Raw genomic sequence first — 19,329 nt, 5'->3', positions numbered from 1 at the left:
ACATACAATGAGCTGGGTCCTCGCATGTCAATCATCAATCAAGGAAAAGTACCACAGGCTTGTCCACAGGCCAATTTACTGGGAGCATTTCCTCAGTTGAGGTTTCCTCTTTCAAAATGACTCAAGCTTGGGTCAAGTTGACGTCAAATCAGCCGGTACGATTGGGGTTGCCTTGAGGTCACAGAGATCAACTAAGCCTCTCAAACTGTAAGCAAGCCTCCAATTAAATGCTTTCTTTTACAAGTTGCCTTGGTCTTGGTATCTCTTCACAGCAATAGGACGGTGACTAAGACAGGGTAAGCACTGTCACTCCAGACAGCATCCGATAGATAGCACCGATGTTCCTTCCTCACCCGCATCTCTTAGGGAAGTCTCAAACAGAAAGAGAAAAAGAGACCTGCCCCTCGGGGTGGTGGGTGTAACCTTACAAGCCCTGCACAGAATACCTGGGGCTTCTTCTTCAGCTGGGCATCCAGAGCATATGAAATCTGGCTCAGCCAGTTGATCACACACTGCTCTAAAGTCTCCACCAATTCCGGATCGGCCACCAGCTCTGACACTTCTCCCTCCACACTGATGCTGGGCATCTCCAGTTTGATCTCACCTGGTGGAGAGCATCGAGTTAGATCCTAGCTTAGGAAGAACCTGTAACAGTCAAGTCCATCAGCCAGCAATTCCCTCCCGCCTCATCGTGTCGTTAGCCCATCTCCTCAGCCATCTCTGGCTAATTCTCTCTCACAGGAATGTGATCGGAACCCTCTGGTGATGGTCTGATGGTTACATCCCATCAAAGGGATATCATTACTTGAGAAGTTCCTTGATTGACAACACAATGAGTTTCGATTCTTTTATTTTTTTTGTACAATTTGAACACGAGGCCAGAGCCCAGTGGCTATTTAAGAAAGCCTCAGAGACTGGGGAGGTGGCTCAGTGGTTAGGAGCACTTTCTGTTCTTACAAAGAACCAGCGGCATCAGCATCTGAACTGACTGGCTCACAGCTCCTGTAGCTCAGCTCCAGAGCATCTGACGCCCTCTTCTGGCCTCCACTGGTACCTGCTCCCACGTGCACTCCCACCACCCCACAAATACACAAAGTCAAATAAGTCTTTAAAAAGGGAAAATATGTTCTTGCTCTCTTACACTCTTGCTCTCCCTTGATATCTCTCTCTCTCTCTCTCTCTCTCTCTCTCTCTCTCTCTCTCTCTCTGCCTCTACTACCCCCTTAACTCCCCTCTCCAAGCCCTAAATAAACACTATTCTATACTAAAAAACAAAAGGAGGGAAATAACCAGAATAAATGAAGATAAATCATATTATCCAAATCAAGATAGTGTAAAAGAAGAAACATTTAAGTCCTGATTCTTTGTCCCAGAGACTGGAGATAATGTGTCCATTCAGCAAGAACAGAAGGCCCTGGGAAAATAAATGGAGATAAAAGGTCTCAGAACTAAACAGAGCAACAAGCAAGGAAAGCTCCAGCTTGAGGAAAACTTCAGGCACACAAAGCACAGGAAGTAGGGGGATGCCTCCATGGCTAAAGTGCTTGCCGCACAAGCAGAGGGACATGAGTTCAGATCCCCAGAACACCTATGCAAGCCAAGAACAGTGGTTCATGTCTGTAATCCCAAAGTGGAGACACAAGGATTCCCTGGGGCTCAATGAACAGCTAGCCTGGCCCAGTTGGAAAGCGAGAGACCTCATCTCTAAAAAGAAAGCGAATGTCACCTAAGGAGCAACACCTTGCCTGGACCTGCACACATGGGTGCACCCCACCCCCACCCACAGAGAGTTAAGAAAAGATGTGATTCCCCTAGAGTAACAGTCCCATGTTACTGGCTTTCCATGTTACTCTGTCCCTGGCTGGTCTTCTAAGCATGACCACCCAGGGCAACTTCCCTCCCTCACCCAGAGGGCCTCTCTCCTCCTTTTCTCTGCTTGCCACATCCAGTTTCCATTACCCCAGGCTCTGGAAATCAGTGAGGAGGAGGGCACAGGTGGGCACCAGTGACAGTGGGTGGCCTAAATTCCACAACGGAGCTGAATACAACTTTCAGATGAGGCCCACGGCCACCTCCTCTAGCAAAGCCTTCCACGGCTGCCCTGCCCTCTTCTGTAGGCCTGGCCATCTCCTCAAGCTCTACCTTCTGCCATATTTGGGAGTGGACAGGGCTGCCCTGTCACCCCAGGGACTTCACTGCTTTGCTCCTAAACAATTCTGTTTTCCGTGAACATATAAACAAGAATTCTTGGGCTTGAGCTGTGGTTCAGCGGGTGGAGCTAGTGCTTAGGATATACACGGCACAGGGTTCCACCCCCAGTACTGTATAAACGGAGCACCGTGGCACATGGGTGTGACCTTAGCACTTGGGAAGCAAAGGCAGGAGGATCAGAAATTGAAAGTCACCCTCGACTATATGTCACAGATCTGGGCTACAAGACACCCTGTCTCAAAAAAAAAAAAAGTCGGGGGAGGGAGAAGGGGTAGTCTAGAGATAGGAAATGGCTCAGTGGTTAAGAGCACTGGATGCTTTCCCAGAGGACCTGAGTTAGATTCCCAGCACCCCTATGCTGGGTCACAACAGCCTGTAACTCCAGCACCCTCTTCTGGCCTCTGCAGGTACTGCATGTATACATACATGCAAACCCCCAAATACAAAAAATAATATGTTAAGAAGATCATAAACTGTTAGGGATTGGTAACACATGCCTTTAATCCCAGCACTTGGGAGGCAGAAGCAGGTACAGCTATAAGTTCAGAGACAGCCTGGCCTACAGATCGAGCTGCAAGACAGCCAATAGAAACCCTGTCACAAACAAACAAGCAAGCATCACAAACTGAAACAAAACAAAATTAATAAGCGTTCTGAACTTTGGCATTGCCTTCTTAGGATGAGTTATTAGTTCTTTGAGAATGGGAGTGAGGGGGGAACAGACCTTCAAGCTGCTGCATGGTCCTTTGAATGTTGTTCGAAAATTTCTGAAGATTCATTAAGAACTCATCACGTATCAGTTGGACACTGTGGTACTCCATTGACTCCCCGGGGATACCAGCCCCAGCCAACTCTATCATATCATATGCAGAAAGTTCGTGATTTTCTGCAAACGATGTTCCCTGGCCTGACTCGGATTTGTGCTGGTTGAAGGACAGCACCGGCATGAAAACCTGCAAATGCACAATGTCATACAGTTAACCTGCTCAGGGTCTCCAGCTGTCTATTAAGTTGATGGATGTGCAAGTTGACGGTGGGTCTGTAATTTCAGCCTTCAGGAGGCTGAGGCAGGAGGATTGCTGTTTGAGGCAGCATGGGCTGGAGATTGAGACAAGAAGGATTTTGGTCCGACAAAGGTTGCAGATTGGCTAGTCATATGACATGTGACCACTTAGAAAGACAGGAGTGTGCCGTAGAATTACCCATGAATTCAAAGCCAGGCTGGTCTACAAAGTGAATTCCAGGCCAGCCAGGGCTATGAAGACCATGTCTCAAAACAAACATATGTTAAATGAATAAGCACACAGACAGAGCTAGTGACCCTCTGTCTCCTATCTACCACCAAGACCGAACTCTCCAGCCCTTCTTTGGAAGCAACCACTATCTTGGAGATGCCAGGGTCTCTGTAGGATCCATGGTTACCTGACAGATGACGTCCTTCAGAAACTGGAGCACCTGAGAGTTTATGATGCCATACTCCATGGTCTCTGGCATGATTTCCATCGCTTCCTTCATGTCGCTGGCTTCTGGGATTGCATCTAAACAAAAACATACCCTGAGCATCTAGTCAGTGGGTGGTGGGGACATTCCTGGGTGTCCTGGGAGTCTCTCCTTCCTGTCAGAGGCTCTGGTCTCAAAGTCAAAAGACAAGACAGGCTAACCTGGATCTAAACAAGCCCTGGGCAAATGAAACTAAACTAGACTCTGCCAAACTTTTGAGTTGTTGGAAGTTTTTAAAGACCGTGGGAACTGTAAAGTTGTCCTATACTTTACATTACATTATTAACACGGTGTCTCAGGGATGAGAAATTAATACGTTATATTTTATTGATTGATTATTGATTGATTGTTTTCTTCCTTCCTTTGTTCTCTATTTGTCATTTGTTTGTTTGTTTGTTTATGTGAGTACACTGTGGTTGTCTTCAGACACACCAGAAGAGGGCATCTGATCCCATTACACATAGTTGTGAGCCACCATGTGGTTGCTGGGAGTTGAACTCAAGACCTCTGGAAGACCAGTCAGTGCTCTTAACTACTAAGCCATCTCTCTAGCACTGAAAGGTTTTATTTTTAAAAGATGTATTTAGGGGGCTGAAGAGATGACTCAGTCAGTAACAGCACTTGCTGCTCTTGCAGAAGATTTGAGTTCAGTTCCCAGAACCCACATCACAGGGTGGCTCACGACTATCTGCAACTCCAGTGCTAGGGGATCCCATACCCTCTTCTGATGTTTGAGGGCAGTGGGCATGCATGTGGTGCACATAAACACCCATACACATAAAATTTTATATATATATATACATATATATATATATTAAAATATGCATATAGCCTATCTGCAGGGCTAGAGAGATAGCTTGGTAGCCAAAGCACTTGCCACATGGGCATGAAGACAGGGTTAGGATCTCAGGTACATGCCAGGTGGATGTGGCGGCTCACTATAATTCTAGCCTTTGGAGGTAGAGAAAAGGGATGGGTGTCCAGAGCAAAGAGACTAGCCATACCAACCAGCTCTAAGTTTGATTAAAAGACTGTGTGTTGGTGGGGGGGGGGGTTAAATACCTCCTGGCACTTAGGAGGCAGAGGCAGGTGGATCTCTGGGTTTAAAGCTAGTCTGGTCTACAGCATGAATTCCAGGACAGCCAGGGCTATACACCTGTCTTGAACCCTGTCTTAAAACACCCCATGCCCCCACACAAAACAAACAAACAGACTATACCCCCATGAAGAATCTCCCCCGCCATGCGCGCCCACGCGCGCGCACACACACACACACACAGCTTGAAGGTACCTTTTGAGCTTCTGAGGAAGAAAACCACATTCTGTTCCAGAAACTCCTCGGAAAGAGGGGTGAGGCTCACATGCAGTTCCAGCCTGTTGATGATGCGTTTTACAATTTTCTGAAACAGACAGGATGCCATTGGACCGCCGGGTGAGTGATCAGTAGAATGTGTGTCTCCAATATGGAGGATCTCATTTCTGCTAAGGAGGCTACGGCTATACAGTGGCCACACAAGAGCTAGTTCACACTCAGATCCCTGACCCCGAGCCTGCATCTTCTACTAACCAGGCAGTGCAGTGACAGTTGTGGTGTACTGAGCAGAGAGGTTGACTGGGAGCTTGGAGGGGCGGGGCATGGCAGTGGGGCGGGGCGGGCGGGGCTGGGTGGGGCAGGGCAGGACAGGACAGGAAGGCCTGAGGAAAGAAACTAGCTGCCTCTGGCTAGTTGGTTTGTTGTTTCAGGGACTTCGGTGAGAATTACGCTTATGTCTTTGGGGAGGGGAGTACCCATATAATTATTTCCTTTTGAAAGATTTATTTATTAGGGTCAGAGAGATGGCTCCGGGATTAAGAGCACTGGCTGCTCTTCCAGAGGACCTGGGTGCAGTTTTCAGCACCAGATGGTGGTTCATAACCATCTGCAACCAGTTCTAGGGTGTCTGAACCCCCATTTTCTGGCCTCTGAAGGTTCTAGGTATGCATGTAGTGCAGACTCATAAAATAACAAAATGGAATTTAAGTATTTAAGTATATAAATGAAGGTTTGGGGATATAGATATAGATAGATAGATAGATGATAGATAGATAGATAGATAGATAGATACATGCAGGCAGGCAAAACACTCATATATATATATATATATATATATATATATATATATATATTATATATACATGTTGTGTACCACATGTGTGCCACTATATTGGGTCCCTCCTTTTTCTGTAAGCCATAACCCCTAGTAGGACAGCTCTTTTTGGTCCCTCAGCCATTCAAAATGAATCTAAAGGTTTTCTGGGAAATCTCAACACAAGATTCTGAAATCTCTACTCTAATGCACTGTGTCCCTTGCATGCTCTGTGCCTGTCACCCTCCTGTCATAAGAGAGGCCCCAAGCCAGTCTTCCAAGGAGGACAGAGAGCAGGACGCACCTTGCCATACAGTTTGTTGTAGGTCTCTATGTCTGGCTCATCATCATCCATCTCAAACAGGGAGGGGGTCATGGAGTCACTTCTCAGCTTTGAGAACTTGGCTGCAAAACACAATATATTGTGTGAGTTGAGACGGTCAGAGAGAAGGGTTTCCCAGCATCCAGACACTGTGTTACGACAGCTCCTGACCTCTACATGGTCTTGACCTGTCACATGCCATGTGACATGTCAAAGGTCAGGAGGGCAGCAGACCACACATCTGAAAATCCTCCAGTGTGACTCACAGGTATATGTGTGTGTTGGCTGTGGTGCCTAACATGTAATATCTCTGGCATTTTTCTCAACCTTACAAGAGATTTATGAATAAGAGTCATACTACTAGGGGTGTAATTCCACAGCAGACACTTGTATCGTATGTACGAAGGCCCTGAGCTCCATCTCCAACTCTGCCTGGCTAAGAGAAGTGACATTGTAAACCTAGACAATTGGGGGAGAGATCACATGACAGCAAAGGTGAGATGGCACTGATGTGCCCACTGGCCAACGGGTGCCAGAGCCAGCAGCAGCTGAACAAGGGAAGCCCTCTGAGAGCCGTCAGAGGGCATTTGGCCCTGGGGAGCACTGTAGATCTGGGCCCCCTGGACCTGTGAGAGGAGATGTTTCTCTTGTATTCTGCTGTCTTATTAAGGCCAGGTGTGACGATAACCCAGGGACCCTTGCCCACAGATCCACCACCAACTCCACAGACTCCTAGTGCCGGGGTAGCTTCAGCCCCTCCAGACACCCACCTGTCGGTTTTTCAGTGGCCTCTGCTTTTTGAGAGTCAGTCTCCTCTTCCTCTCCCTCCTCTTCAAAGATCACAGGAAGGTCTTTGTGGAACCATAATGGGGAAGACAATAGAAAATAGAGAAGTCCTCAGATGAGAGGGCCGCACCTTTGCTTTAAGGACAGCCAAAGTGGACGGACACGGCCCATAGAGGACTCATAAATCTCACTGCAAAACCTCATGCTCGGTCCAGTGAGGAAGGCTTGTGTCAATTCAGACAAGGGCACTCTGTATTTCAGTTACAATCAGCCTGGAAGAAGTACAAGCAATTGAGAGAGTATGGAAGGGACTTAGTACACCACTTGGTGTCTTTTGCAATGCTAGGCAGAGCCTAGAAACGGTTCCAATGAGTCCAGTATGGTGGTGCTGGTCTGTAATCCCTAGACTTAGGAGGTGGAAACAGAAGGATTGGGTGTTCAAGGCTAAAGGTGGGGGGGGAGACAATCTCCTGCTGCTAGCTAGAGTCCCTGGGTCTCTGGAGATAACAAGAAGTTACGGTCTTGGTCCACCTTTCTGTTTTGTTTTATAAATAAATAAATAAATTATATATATATATATATATATATATATATATATATATATATATATATCCTTTAGCATATCCTGGAATCTATACTTTTATTTGGTTATAATGAATGGGCTTAATTCAGAGGCCCAGGATAGTGTGTTCAGGCTCAGAGTTCCTGGGGAAGAAAAATGAAGGCTGGGAAAGCTAGAGTCCTGTGAAACTGAGGCAGGAGGGTTGAGGATCTGAGGGTACCTTGGGCTACACAATGAATTCCAGGCCAGCCTGGGCTACAAGACCCTGTTGCACAATATAATAATGAAAAGAAATAGAAATAAACTATAGCAGAGCAGAGTGTGTCATAACACTACATCTCTTCCTCTCTGGCCTTCTTCCTCTCCCCTTCCTGATCTTCTGGCTTGCTCGCTATGGAGTCTGGGTGATCCTTACTCAAACTTGCTATGGTCCTCAGTGACCCTCCCGCTGGCTGAAGCACCTTCTAGGACCCAGACTCCTGGGCCTCCTCGGTGTCCTGGGAGGTGCGCAACTCTGCACTGTGGAGAGCTTGAGAGAGCAAGTATGGCAGCGCCCCTCAGAGCACAGATGAGAACTGAAGATGAGAACCCTGGGCACGTAGTAGGACTAAGCACTAGCAGGGTTCTTGCTGTAGGCTGGCCTTCGCTCACACTCACCTGGCTCCTCCACCTCCACCTCCTCAGGCACCAGGACACGGTAGAAGAACAGCGCGGAGGCGTTGTCCTCGTCGCTCAAGTGGTTGAGGAAGTGCAGAATGCTGTCCTCCGCCTCGCCATCATCACGACTCAGCATCTCCTCGAACAGCATAGGGTTGTTGAGGTTGAAGGCCGTGTATACACGGTCGCGCATCCACAGGACCCGCAGGTCGTCCATGGCGCAGACCTGAGCAGCGCAGCAGGGCGCAGAACGGACTGGGCGGGGAGCTGGGCGGCGTCCGTGGCAACGGCGACCCTAGCAACAGGCACCTGGGCAACGGCGGCACCAGCGCGCGGCTAAGGGCTCTATTCTGTAGATAAGAAAGCTAAGGTGCAAATGAATTGGCAACTGAGACAAGACAAGGGCATGGCTCTGAGGTGGAGCCAGGCAGGACTAGAAGCAGTGAACAGGTTAGCTTCTGTAAGTAAACTTGACACCAACCTACACTTAGTAGGGAAGAAGGAATCTCAAATGAGACATTACTACCATCAGATTGGCCTATGGAGCCTTTTCTTGATTCCTGATTAATGTAGGAGGGCCCGGCCCACTGAGGGCGATGCCATCCCTGACAGGTGGGCCTTAGTTGACAGCTGAGCAAACCAGGGGCAGCAAATCAGCAGCGTTCCTCCAAGTCTCTGCTTCAGTCCCTGCTGTGTGACCTATGATAAAATGAACTCTTTCCCCCTAAGTTGGTTTTGGTTGGTGTTTTAACATAGCAACAGCCGGGCGGTGGTGGCGCACGCCTTTAAACCCAGCACTTGGGAGGCAGAGGCAGGCAGATTTCTGAGTTTAAGGCCAGCCTAGTCTACAGAGTGAGCTCCAGGACAACCAGGGATATACAGAGAAACCCTGTCTCAAAAAACAAACAAACAAACAAAAAAAAAAAAACCACACCATAGCAACAGAAGCAAACCAGGTCAGGCAGGCAAGACTGGTGTCAAGACAGCCGTCAGCCACTGTGAGAACACCAGACAGGCTCTAGGAAAGGACTAGCTCTTTCTGGCATAAGGGCTTAGGGAACAGGATCACAAGCAAACAAGACACTGGCATCTCAAAAATATACATTTATTTTGTCACTAGCAAAAAGAAGTTCAATACTGACAGGCAGATTAGTCCTTCCATGCATCCATCAGTACAGTGCAGTTATTGCGCTCCCCGTAGCTTTCACCCCAGGTCCCAGCTCCAGAACGCAGCCTTGATGTATTGTCCTGTAGAGTTGCACTGTCTGAGGGCTTCTCGATGTGTTAGAGCAGCAGTCTGCGGTGGGCCGAGTGTTTACTGCAAACTGTCTCCTCACAGCATCACGAGAGGTCTTCAGGCCCGTCTGGAGAGTGTGCCCGTGTGAGCAAACCCAGACTTATGCCATCCATGGAGAAATGTGATCTTGGAGCTGGTTTTGTTTTTATTTTCCAAAACTTGTTCAGACTCTAAATCACAGCTTGGTGTGCCAGCCCTGTAAGTTACCAGTGGTTAGTCTGTGCCTTATTACACTATTGTGGATGGAACACTGGGCCTGAATGTCATTATACCCATGGCCAGCACTGTACACCTGGGGTGCCATCTGAGACTAAGGCAAGAGGGTGGCAAGGCCAAGGCCTGCTCGGGTGCATTAATATCTCAAAGCATACAGACCCATTCCAGAACCAAGGCCAGGGGAGGGTTTGGGGGAAACACAGCCTTGAGTCTGTCCCAGGTCCCATGGAGGAGGGAGCGTGCAGGAGCTCAAAGCCCTTTGCATGCCTCTACTGGCCACATCGGGCCTTCCCACCAGCATAAGTCTATGTGACATGGATCCATTGACATTGTTCTAGGAAGATGATCATGTGACACTGCCAGACAGCTGTTCGTGTCCCCTGTGAGGATACTACCAATTATATTTCCAGAGGACTCATGAAAGGAGTGTCTTCCATTTATGCAAGGACATTCTATATAACTGTGGCAGGCTTCAACTGAGAAGTCACTCTTGTTCTGCGTTCTGTACTCAGGTAAGAGATGCCAGTTAGAAAAGAGGCCCCATCACAGTTGACAACAGGGACAGTAAATATGGCAGAAACTGCATCTCCAATTTGGCTCTTGTCCCTGGAAGCAATTATCTCTGTGGTGACCAAAGACCCTGGGGGCACAGTAACAAAAGTGACATGGGGTGACACCCGATATGGGTAAGAGCAGGTCTACACTGGGCGACACAGGCTCATCCAGCCACCAGCAGGCTCAGCACCATAGGTGGCAGGAAGCTGGCACACAGGGCACAGAGGTTCAAGCCTCACTGCTGCCAGTGCAGACTTCGCAACAGCTGGAGAGACTTGACTTTATACTCCAGCTGCGGCACAGACAGTCCATGTTCTCAGCAAAGGTTTTAAAGGTCACAAGAAGCTGTGAGATTCTGGCTGCCAGAGGCTTGGCTTTTAATGAAAGGGACCCATTCTCTACCATATGGAGCTGGAGGGTAGAGGCACCAACAGGCCTCTGCAGTAACATGGAACTCAGAATTTTAAGAGGGCAGAGATATGTTAGATTCCATCCTCTCTTTAGAGTATCACATAGCCCAGGTTGGCCTCAAGCTTACCACATAGCCAAGGGAAACCCTGAACTTCTTGATCCTCCTGCCTCCACCTTCTAAGTCCTTGGAACACCAGCCAGGTGCTGCCACACCTGGGGGGAAGTGGTTCTGGAGATCTAGCAATCAGGTCACACCCCAGCCTCACAGTTCTTTCTGAAATCCTTAGCTAAAACTAAAGTAAAATGTGAAAGTGAGCATAATTTATAAGAATATGACATGGATCAAAGTGTTCAATGAGCCCACTTCACTCAAAGCGGAACAGCCCGAGAACAGGTGATTTACATGGAGATAATAAATTAACAGATTAGTGAGAATCAGTTTTCAACTAACCTGAAAAGTTTTGGAAATTAAACTGTGGCCATTAGACCTTTATTCAGAATTAGTGAGGAAGTAAAAAATTATACTATTCTCAAGTAGAAGCAAGGTCTCTGTGGTAAAATATCTTCATTTGCTCTTTGCTATAAAAATACACACGGCTTTTCACCTGTCTCCCTGGGTTTTAAGGCTCAAGAGTCATCTTTCAGAAAGTACAACTGCCATGACTGGTCTGACACAAGGGTGAAGGACAAGCATCTTTAAAAAACACGAGAGCAGGAGAGCCACCGCTGTGCCATTTCGTCCCATTGCCTCGGATTATCAGCAGAAGATTGGGCTGTCATGCTCACTGCTCCTCCCGGAGATTCTGCAAGCATTCAGAGAGAATTCACACACATTCCTGACAGGCAGGGTGAGCAGGGACCTGCTGCTGACCCAGCAGTAATGTCTGAAAAAACTATGCTTAAGCTGTTGGAAAATATTGTCTGACATCTTCTTGTGATGAAATAACTTCATTTTTTTTAAGGTTGAAAAGGCATCAAGTATCTAAGACCATTTTTTAGCTAGCTGTTCAGCTGGCTTCTCTCCTCCAATCTTACACTTTAAAAAATAACTTTAAAGTAGCGATGGCATTAACTTATATTTGCTCATAATAAAAACCAGTGAAATGTCTGTGTCCGGAGTGGTGAGTCTTACAAAATCTTCAACATGAGGGAGAGGCGTATCTTCCAGAGCCATTTGGCTGAATCGTAAGGCAATCAACGAGGGTGGAACTTTCCTGCCGTACATTTTGACTTGAGTGAATTCTTTAACATGATAGGTCTCCATCGATCAGAAAGCGGGCCGGCTGCAGCGTGCAATCATGCTATGCTGTCATCATTACTGAACTTGGAGGAGAGCAGACTGAAGGAGAAAGGAACGAATTTGGTGCCTGCACCAACGTAGAATTTGTTCTGAAACTCTACCCTAAAAAAGAAAATGAACACATATTAAAGCGCACGCCTTACCCGCCATAAACTGCACAGTGGACCTGTGAGTGATGTGTGGACCTGTGAGTGATGTGTGGACCTGTGAGTGATGTGTGGACCTGTGAGTGACGTGTGGACCTGTGAGTGATGTGAGGACCTGTGAGTGATGTGTGTGTGGACCTGTGAGTGATATGATCTGCACAGTGGACCTGTGAGTGATGTGATGTTTCTATGCTTCTTTTTCTTTTTTAAAGCTGATCTTTTTTTTTTTTTTTTTTTTTTTTTTTTTTTTTTAAAGATTTCGTGTATGTGAGTACACGGTAGCTGTCTTCAGAACACCAGAAGGTGGCATTGGATCCCATTACAGATGGTTGTGAGCCACCATGTAGTTGCTGGGAATTGAACTCAGGACTCCTGGAAGAGCAGGTGCTCTTCCATCCCTCTAAGCCATCCCTCCAGCCCGTTTCTACACTTCTTAACAACAAACACAAACCTTTCCATCCTCTTTGCATTCTTGGCATAAACACGTTCTGACCTCCTCCCACCCACCCTGGCTACCCCACCTACACTGCCTTGCCTGCATGTCACCTCGGCTCCTTGTCCTTTGGCCCCTGTGTGTCTGGAAGTCTAGCATATTGTTGGGGGCCGACTTTTAGCAGAAAGCGGCTATCAGCTTTGCAGCCATCTTGAGCCATATACCCTGACATGAGACTTGGATTACAATAGCCTACAACAGCTGATCACACTCTGATAATCTTGGTTTAGATACCTTGGGTGTGTGAGATTAAAGGTGTGTGAGATTAAAGGTGTGTAACTTAAGAGTGTGACTTAGAAGTGTAGAGATCAGATTTAGAGACAAGACCTAAGGGCATAATTAAAGGTGTGACAAAAAGGCATGGCTTAGAAGTGAGACATATAAAAGGCAGAGGCAGACTACAGATGAGAGAATCAGACACTTTAGAGAGAACAACTTAGAGAACAATTTGGAGTAACAGAGATTCAGACATTAGGAGTAGGAATAGACATTAGACACTCGGAAGAGAACAACAGGAGTACAACTAGGAACTAGGAACTCAAGACTTGGGACTTAGACTAGGAAGAGAGACTGAAGAATAAACGGGATTGAATCACACTCTGTCTGCTCTTCATTCTTCGAGTCCATCCTCACTTTCTCTCTTGCTGAACCCTGACCCGACAGACCAGAACGGCAGCTTGGGCTGGGATACAGTGGCCGCCAAACGCGGGGCAGCCCAGGCCTCAACATTTTGCTCGGGCCGTGCCATTTTTGGCGCCTTAACAGGGACTAGTGTTCTCAACAGCACATCTCCAGCTCTCATACACCAGACACAGAGGAGAAGACAGAGGCTCCTCGGCAACACTCAGGAGGGCTGCTGAGATGGCTCAAGGGTAAAGGCACTTGACCCCAAGCCTAACAACCAGAGTTCAATCCCCAGGACTCACACAGTAAAAAGACAACTAACCCCTGACCTCACAGCAACAAGGAAGGTACTAATATCTAAGCGTTAGACAGTGACACCTGCCAGTACCAACGTGAATAAAGTTGGGAACATATACAAGCCAAGCATGATGGCACCTGCCTTTAATCCAAGCACTCAGGAGACAGAGGCAGGCATATAGATCTCTGTGGGTTTGAGGCCAGCCTGGTCTACATAATGAGTTCCAGGAGAGCCAGGGCTATATAGTGAGACCCTGTTTCAAAAAACAAAAACAAGGACAACAACAAAAAGTGGGAACACACATAATTGTTTCACAGATAGAAATTATTTTTACTTGTAATAAAACTGTATTTTTTTCTGAACTTTAAGTCCTAGTTAGGCAGGAAGGAGCTAGCCCATCACATTGCATTTAGAATGGGGTTTTATATGCATTTATCTTTTTCTTAATGGGTAGATAGATTTTTAATTTTTCTTAGTTTGCATGTACACATGCATATGTGTGGATAAACATGCTACAATTCACATGTATCTGTCAGATGACAATTGCTGGACATTAGTTCTCTCCCTCCACCATGTGGGTCCTAGGGATTGAACTGACGACTTCCCCAGGTTTGGGAGCAAGTCCATTTACCAACTGAGCCAGCTTGCCAGCTCCGGTTTCCTTTTTTAAAAGATTTGTTTGTTTTTAAAGTATGTGTCGTGCATGAGTGCAGGTGCCTGCAGAAGCACTGGCTCCCCCAATGCTGGAGTTACAGGAGACTGTGACACACCCTGATGCGGGTGCTGGGAAATGAACTTGGGTCCTTTACAAGCACAGTGCACACTCTTAACTGCTGAGCCATCATCTCTCCAGCCCTCATTTCATTTTAAAAATACTGTTCTGAGGACAGACATCACACTCACCAGTGAAGCCGTATGGCATGGAGAAACGCAGAAAGCCCTTCCATGACCAGAAGGATAAAAATGGTCAAAACTGCAAAGAAAGCCATGACAGGCAGCAGCAGCAAGACCCCATAGGTGGTGTCCACACGCAGGCCCACACGCATCAGCATGGCCCACAGCACATCAGAGAGCTCTGCAAACAAAGCCATTTGGCAAACATAAGCTCTCTCATCACCCACGTGACAGAAGGAACGACAACCAGTCAGCCTATCCCTCCAGCAAAGAGAACCCCAGGCCTTCCTCCTTAAAGAACAACAATCTTAGGAGGCTCGGCCACGCCCTCCTGTTGCCTAACTCGGGCCAGACCTGGATTGAGCATCCTGTCTGAACCTCACAAGTAACCTGTTGGAAGTCTGGGTCTGCCACCAGCAAGGTAGCCTCTGCACCATCACTGTCTTGGGACACAGAGGGCCTCCTCTGTCCCCTGTTAGTCAGTGCCCTCCTGTAACTAACTACCCATCTCTGTCATGTGTCCCAAGCCTCTGGTAAGGCAATACGACTGTATGCTATGTGTGAAGTGAGTGCAGTCAGTGCCTGTCACCTCCAGGCTGGAGAAGTGACATGGCCTCTCAGGGCTATTTAATTAATTCAGCAGTGCACTGGCAGACCATGCACACTACAACTGACAGGGAGCCTGAACTCTGGCTTAGTGGCTGCCACACTTGCTTGAACTGAATACTCTGTTCAGTAAGTAAAACAATGGCTAGGACACACAGGCAGGAGAGGTGACAGAGGACAGCATTGTGCCAGAGGTCACCAGACCCTCGGTTCCCAGGGCCCCTCTCTGCCTAGACCAGGACTGCAACCTGTATGATCAGAAGGTGGGCCCAAACACTGAACAGTGGTCTGTCACCTACCACCTGCAGAGCTTATACCCTCCTTGGGCTAAGCAACATACGTGCATGTGCCAGGCTGAGTGCCCACAGCCTCAGGTAAGACGCAGTGTTGGAGATGCAGCCAAGGCAGTACTCGATGGAGTGGATGGCCTGTGTCATCAGGATCTCCCCAAAGTTAAACTGAGGGACAACAGAGAGCATTAGACACCAAACCACAAGCCTGCTCCACCGTGAGTCTCTGGCAGGCCTCTGGAGCTAAAGACAGCAGATCCAGGACTTAAGTCCTCCTCTCAGTGGGGCTACGAGGCTCACCAGCCCATTTCCCCAACTTTACTCGAGCTTCAGCGTCCTGTCTGTAACCTAAATACCAGCCTAGAACTCTGACTGCCACGAGGACCACGTGATTAGTGGTCTCGATGACATCTGAGCCAGCCTCCAAAACTACCCAGCACCCAAATGCACATTTCCCAGCCGTAGGTGCACAGTGGCCTCATGCTTGAGGCCAGGGTGCCATCTCTGAGGGGATGGACTGTAAGACCCTGCTTGTTCTTCACTGCTTTCTTTGTTCTGTGAACTTGTGAAATGGCTCCTTGGGCTGAATATATAATAACTTGACTCTCTTATACAATGATGATCAAGTGACCACAGGGAATGCAGTCTGGCCTCACTACGCAGCCAATGAAAAGCATCCTCCCTTCCCCCGCCCGCCAGCCCAGAGCTCACCTCCTCACAGGTCATTTCTCGGCAGCCCTCTTCCATGCGGTTGTTCCCCTCTTCTATGTCCTGGCTGCCCAGCAGAGACACCTCTTCCTCGCTGTCCTTCCTCACGAGTGTGTAACCGCTCTAAAGAGAAAGAACAGTGTCAACACCTGGAACGGCCCAGGGCTGAGACAAACCCCAAGTAACTGCTTCTCTTAGGACACAGCTCTCTGGGAATAAGAGAGCTGTCTCAAAAAAAATGCATACCCCATACGCTTTTAGACTGTTACGGAGCAATGGGGGAAGCAGAGAGTAGCTAGTGTGGGCGTCCCAGCGCATTCCTGCAGGAATGGAAACCACTCCAGCTGCTACAGGAAAAGTATGGCAAGTCCCCAATCCACAGACACGGAACTGTGCTGTGACACAGCACCTCCTCTCTGAACACACAAACAGGACAGTATGAGGAGAGGCCTGCACATGTCACAACAGTACTGCTCCTTGAGCTGCAGCTACAACAGCAACATCAAGCCTCTAAGTGAAGCCAGCTTCGGAGGAGTGAGAACCTGGGTACAGGGGGACACACTCACCCGGCTCATGCCAAAGCAACTGCGCCCGTTGTGCAGCCACAGGAGAAACAGTGGCTTTCCTAAGAAGAGCACGGGGACAGCCAGCACAGTGAGAGCCACCAACACTCTCTGGACGTGTGCCTGTTGGTGCAAGGGAGAAGTGCATGAAGATGAAAGGCACCACAGAGTCACTGGGATGTGAAGCAGACTGTGGGGCAGGGGGCAGGGGGGTGAGGGAGGAAAGACAAAGCAATTCTGGGCCAGGGGCATGGTCCCCATCATGGTCACCCTTCATGCTTCTTCTGATTCACAACATTCAGGACATAGCATTGAAATATTATTTTTAGAGCAGTAAAAAACCATTAGAAAAATTCTAAGTGGAGGCTTGGGGAAATGACTCAGTCTAGACAGAGTTAGATCCTAGAACTCACTCACAAAGCCCTCATGGCTGTGCAAGTTTGGGACCCTGCATTAGGGATGCAAGGGTAGGAAGAGCTCCTTGGGCACATTATCTGGTCACCCCAGACTATTTTAGCAATTCTAAGCCAGAAAGACTATAACACACACACACACACACACACACACACACACAAAAGAGAGGTAGATGATGCCCAAGGACTGACATCCAAAGTTGACGTCTGACCTGTAGACAAAGGTAGCCCCCTCCCCCAAGTACAAATTTTAAACAGGGGCTTGCACACTAAAATATTAGAACCATACAGAGATTACCAGGGTCCCTGAGCAAAGATGATATGCAAATTCATGAAGCATTTATTTAAAAAAAAAAATCTAAGCAGGGTGGTGGTGGTTGGACATATCTTTAATCCCAGCACTCAGGAGGCAGAGGCAGGAGGATCTCTGAGTTTGAGACCAGCCTGATCTACAGAATGAGTTCTGGGACAGCCAGGGGTACACACACACACAAAAAAAACCTGTCTCATAAAACTGAGGAGAAAAAGAGAAAGAAAGAAATCTCAATAGAGTCTCATTCCAGATAATAATATTCTGAGAACACTGCAGAAGGAGAAGCAGAAGCACAAAGCACTTCCCACACTCTTGGTTTTGGTCTGCTGCTCCTCACGGGCTACAGCAGAGTGCTGAGTGTAGGCTGTCACCACCATGCAGAGGTGCGCGCACTCACCTGCCCTGGGTAGAGCCCATGTGTCTCACTGGCTGGGAAGAGGAACATGTTAATGAACTCGATGAGGATGCTGGGGGCCTCTCTGGAGGTCTCCGCCGAGTATGCCAGCCACTTGTAAATGATCATGAAAATCAGGTACCCAAAGATGCAGAGCATGAACACGATCTCAGGGACCGAGACCAGGTAGATATTGAACTTCTTCCTAAAGTGCCTGCAAGACAGCAAGGGAGGCAGCTCAAAGACTCTGTTGCTACAGAGCCACGGGCCACTTCAGGGCTCCACAGGAGTCTGTGAGATGGAGCTGCAGATCCATCCACGGAGGAAAGAGAGACAAGAGAGGGCAAGAGAGAGAACTATGCAGAACCACACACAAACACAATTTGCTAATGGGTCTGGCTTTATTAGTTAACTTTTAAAATTATTAAACAAAATTGTTTTAATGAAATCAATTTTCTTTTTTTTGGGGGGGCGGGGGGGTTCAAGACAGGGTTTCTCTGTGTAGTTCTGGCTATCCTGGAACTCACTTTGTAGACCAGGCTGGCCTCGAACTCAGAAATCCACCTGTCTTTGCCTGAAATCAATTTTCTTAATGTATTTAATTTTATGTGTATGAATGCTTTACTTGGATACATGTCTAGTGCCCACAGAGATGAGAAGGGGTGTAAGATCCCCTGGAACTGGAGCCATAGCCAGTAGTGAGCCACCATGTGGGCTCTGCGGACCAAACCCAGGTCCTCTAGAAGAGCAACAGACGCTCACAACCACTAAGCTGTCTCTCCAGCCTCCAATTTTTTTAACTTTTTAAAAATTATGTGTAAGTATGCGGGTGGAGGGGCTGTGTACTTGATTACAGGGGTGCTGAGAGCGCCACCCACCATGGGTGCTGAGAGCAGACTTTGGAAGAACAGTACACATGTACCCAGCTCTCTGCAGCTCAAAGCACTCGTCGCCTTCAACAATGGTTTTCTTTTCTTTTTGGTTTTGTTTTTTTGTTTTTCAAGACAGGGTTTCTCTGTGTAGTCCTGGCTGTCCTGGAACTTGCTCTGTAGACCAGGCTGGCCTCAAAGTCACAGAGATCCACCTGGGTGCTGGGGCTAAAGGCATGCGCCACATGCTCCCTCATGAATAGAGGCAGTCAGCATGGAGAGGAAGTGCCAAGGTGCCGACTCTCCCATGACACTGAAAGCTTTCTACTTGAATACCCGGCATTCATGTCACACTTGGACAGGAGCTCCAGGAGGGCAAAGGCCCATCTCCACTCTGCAGAAGCCTGGTGCCCAGGAAGGACAGCACCAGCCCACAGTATGCACTGAATGGATAAATCACTGATGCTCAAAACCTAAAACTAAATAACCAGAACAGAATCACACCTGACCCTGCACCATCAGATCAACTGCCCTTGGCCAGAAGCCAACAGTCTAGCATCAAGAAATAAAACTTAGGGGCTGGAGAGATGGCTCAGTGGTTGAGAGCATTGGCTGATCTTCGAGAAGATCTGGATTTACTTACCAACACTCGGATGGTGGCTTACAATCATCTGTAACTCTAGTTTCAGGGGCTCTGATTGATGTTCTCTTTGGTCTCTACAAGCAACAGACACTCACATGATGCTCACACACACATGCAGTTAAAACAGCCACA

General features: G+C 47.9%; 2 protein-coding genes across 5 annotated transcripts in view; both read right to left on the bottom strand.

The window, feature by feature from the left end:
- Dnah10 (dynein axonemal heavy chain 10) overlaps positions 1-8,415 on the bottom strand; it is a 112,712-nt gene extending 104,297 nt beyond the window's left edge. For all 4 annotated transcript variants that reach the window (XR_013107065.1, XM_076922919.1, XM_076922920.1 and 1 more), the window contains exons 1-7: positions 8,165-8,415; positions 6,930-7,010; positions 6,142-6,242; positions 5,003-5,111; positions 3,634-3,749; positions 2,936-3,164; positions 447-604 (exon numbers count right to left, since the gene is read on the bottom strand). Coding sequence is in view for 3 of the 4 variants with exons in the window: in XM_076922919.1 (XP_076779034.1) it covers positions 447-604; positions 2,936-3,164; positions 3,634-3,749; positions 5,003-5,111; positions 6,142-6,242; positions 6,930-7,010; positions 8,165-8,381 (1,011 nt within the window). In the remaining variant the exon portion in view is untranslated. The remainder of the gene's footprint in view (positions 1-446; positions 605-2,935; positions 3,165-3,633; positions 3,750-5,002; positions 5,112-6,141; positions 6,243-6,929; positions 7,011-8,164) is intronic.
- Positions 8,416-9,253: 838 nt separating this feature from the next.
- Positions 9,254-19,329, bottom strand: part of Atp6v0a2 (ATPase H+ transporting V0 subunit a2) — a 32,441-nt gene continuing 22,365 nt past the window's right edge. The window contains exons 15-20 of the mRNA XM_076922923.1: positions 17,689-17,899; positions 16,569-16,688; positions 16,006-16,125; positions 15,345-15,462; positions 14,408-14,579; positions 9,254-12,045 (exon numbers count right to left, since the gene is read on the bottom strand). Coding sequence (XP_076779038.1) covers positions 11,940-12,045; positions 14,408-14,579; positions 15,345-15,462; positions 16,006-16,125; positions 16,569-16,688; positions 17,689-17,899 — 847 coding nt within the window. The 3' untranslated portion in view covers positions 9,254-11,939. The remainder of the gene's footprint in view (positions 12,046-14,407; positions 14,580-15,344; positions 15,463-16,005; positions 16,126-16,568; positions 16,689-17,688; positions 17,900-19,329) is intronic.

Source organism: Arvicanthis niloticus, chromosome 24 (assembly GCF_011762505.2).
Source record: "Arvicanthis niloticus isolate mArvNil1 chromosome 24, mArvNil1.pat.X, whole genome shotgun sequence".
In the NCBI taxonomy this organism is placed as follows: Eukaryota; Metazoa; Chordata; class Mammalia; order Rodentia; family Muridae; genus Arvicanthis; species Arvicanthis niloticus.
Note: the sequence above shows the minus strand (reverse complement) of the source record. Positions and strands in the feature narration are given on the sequence as shown.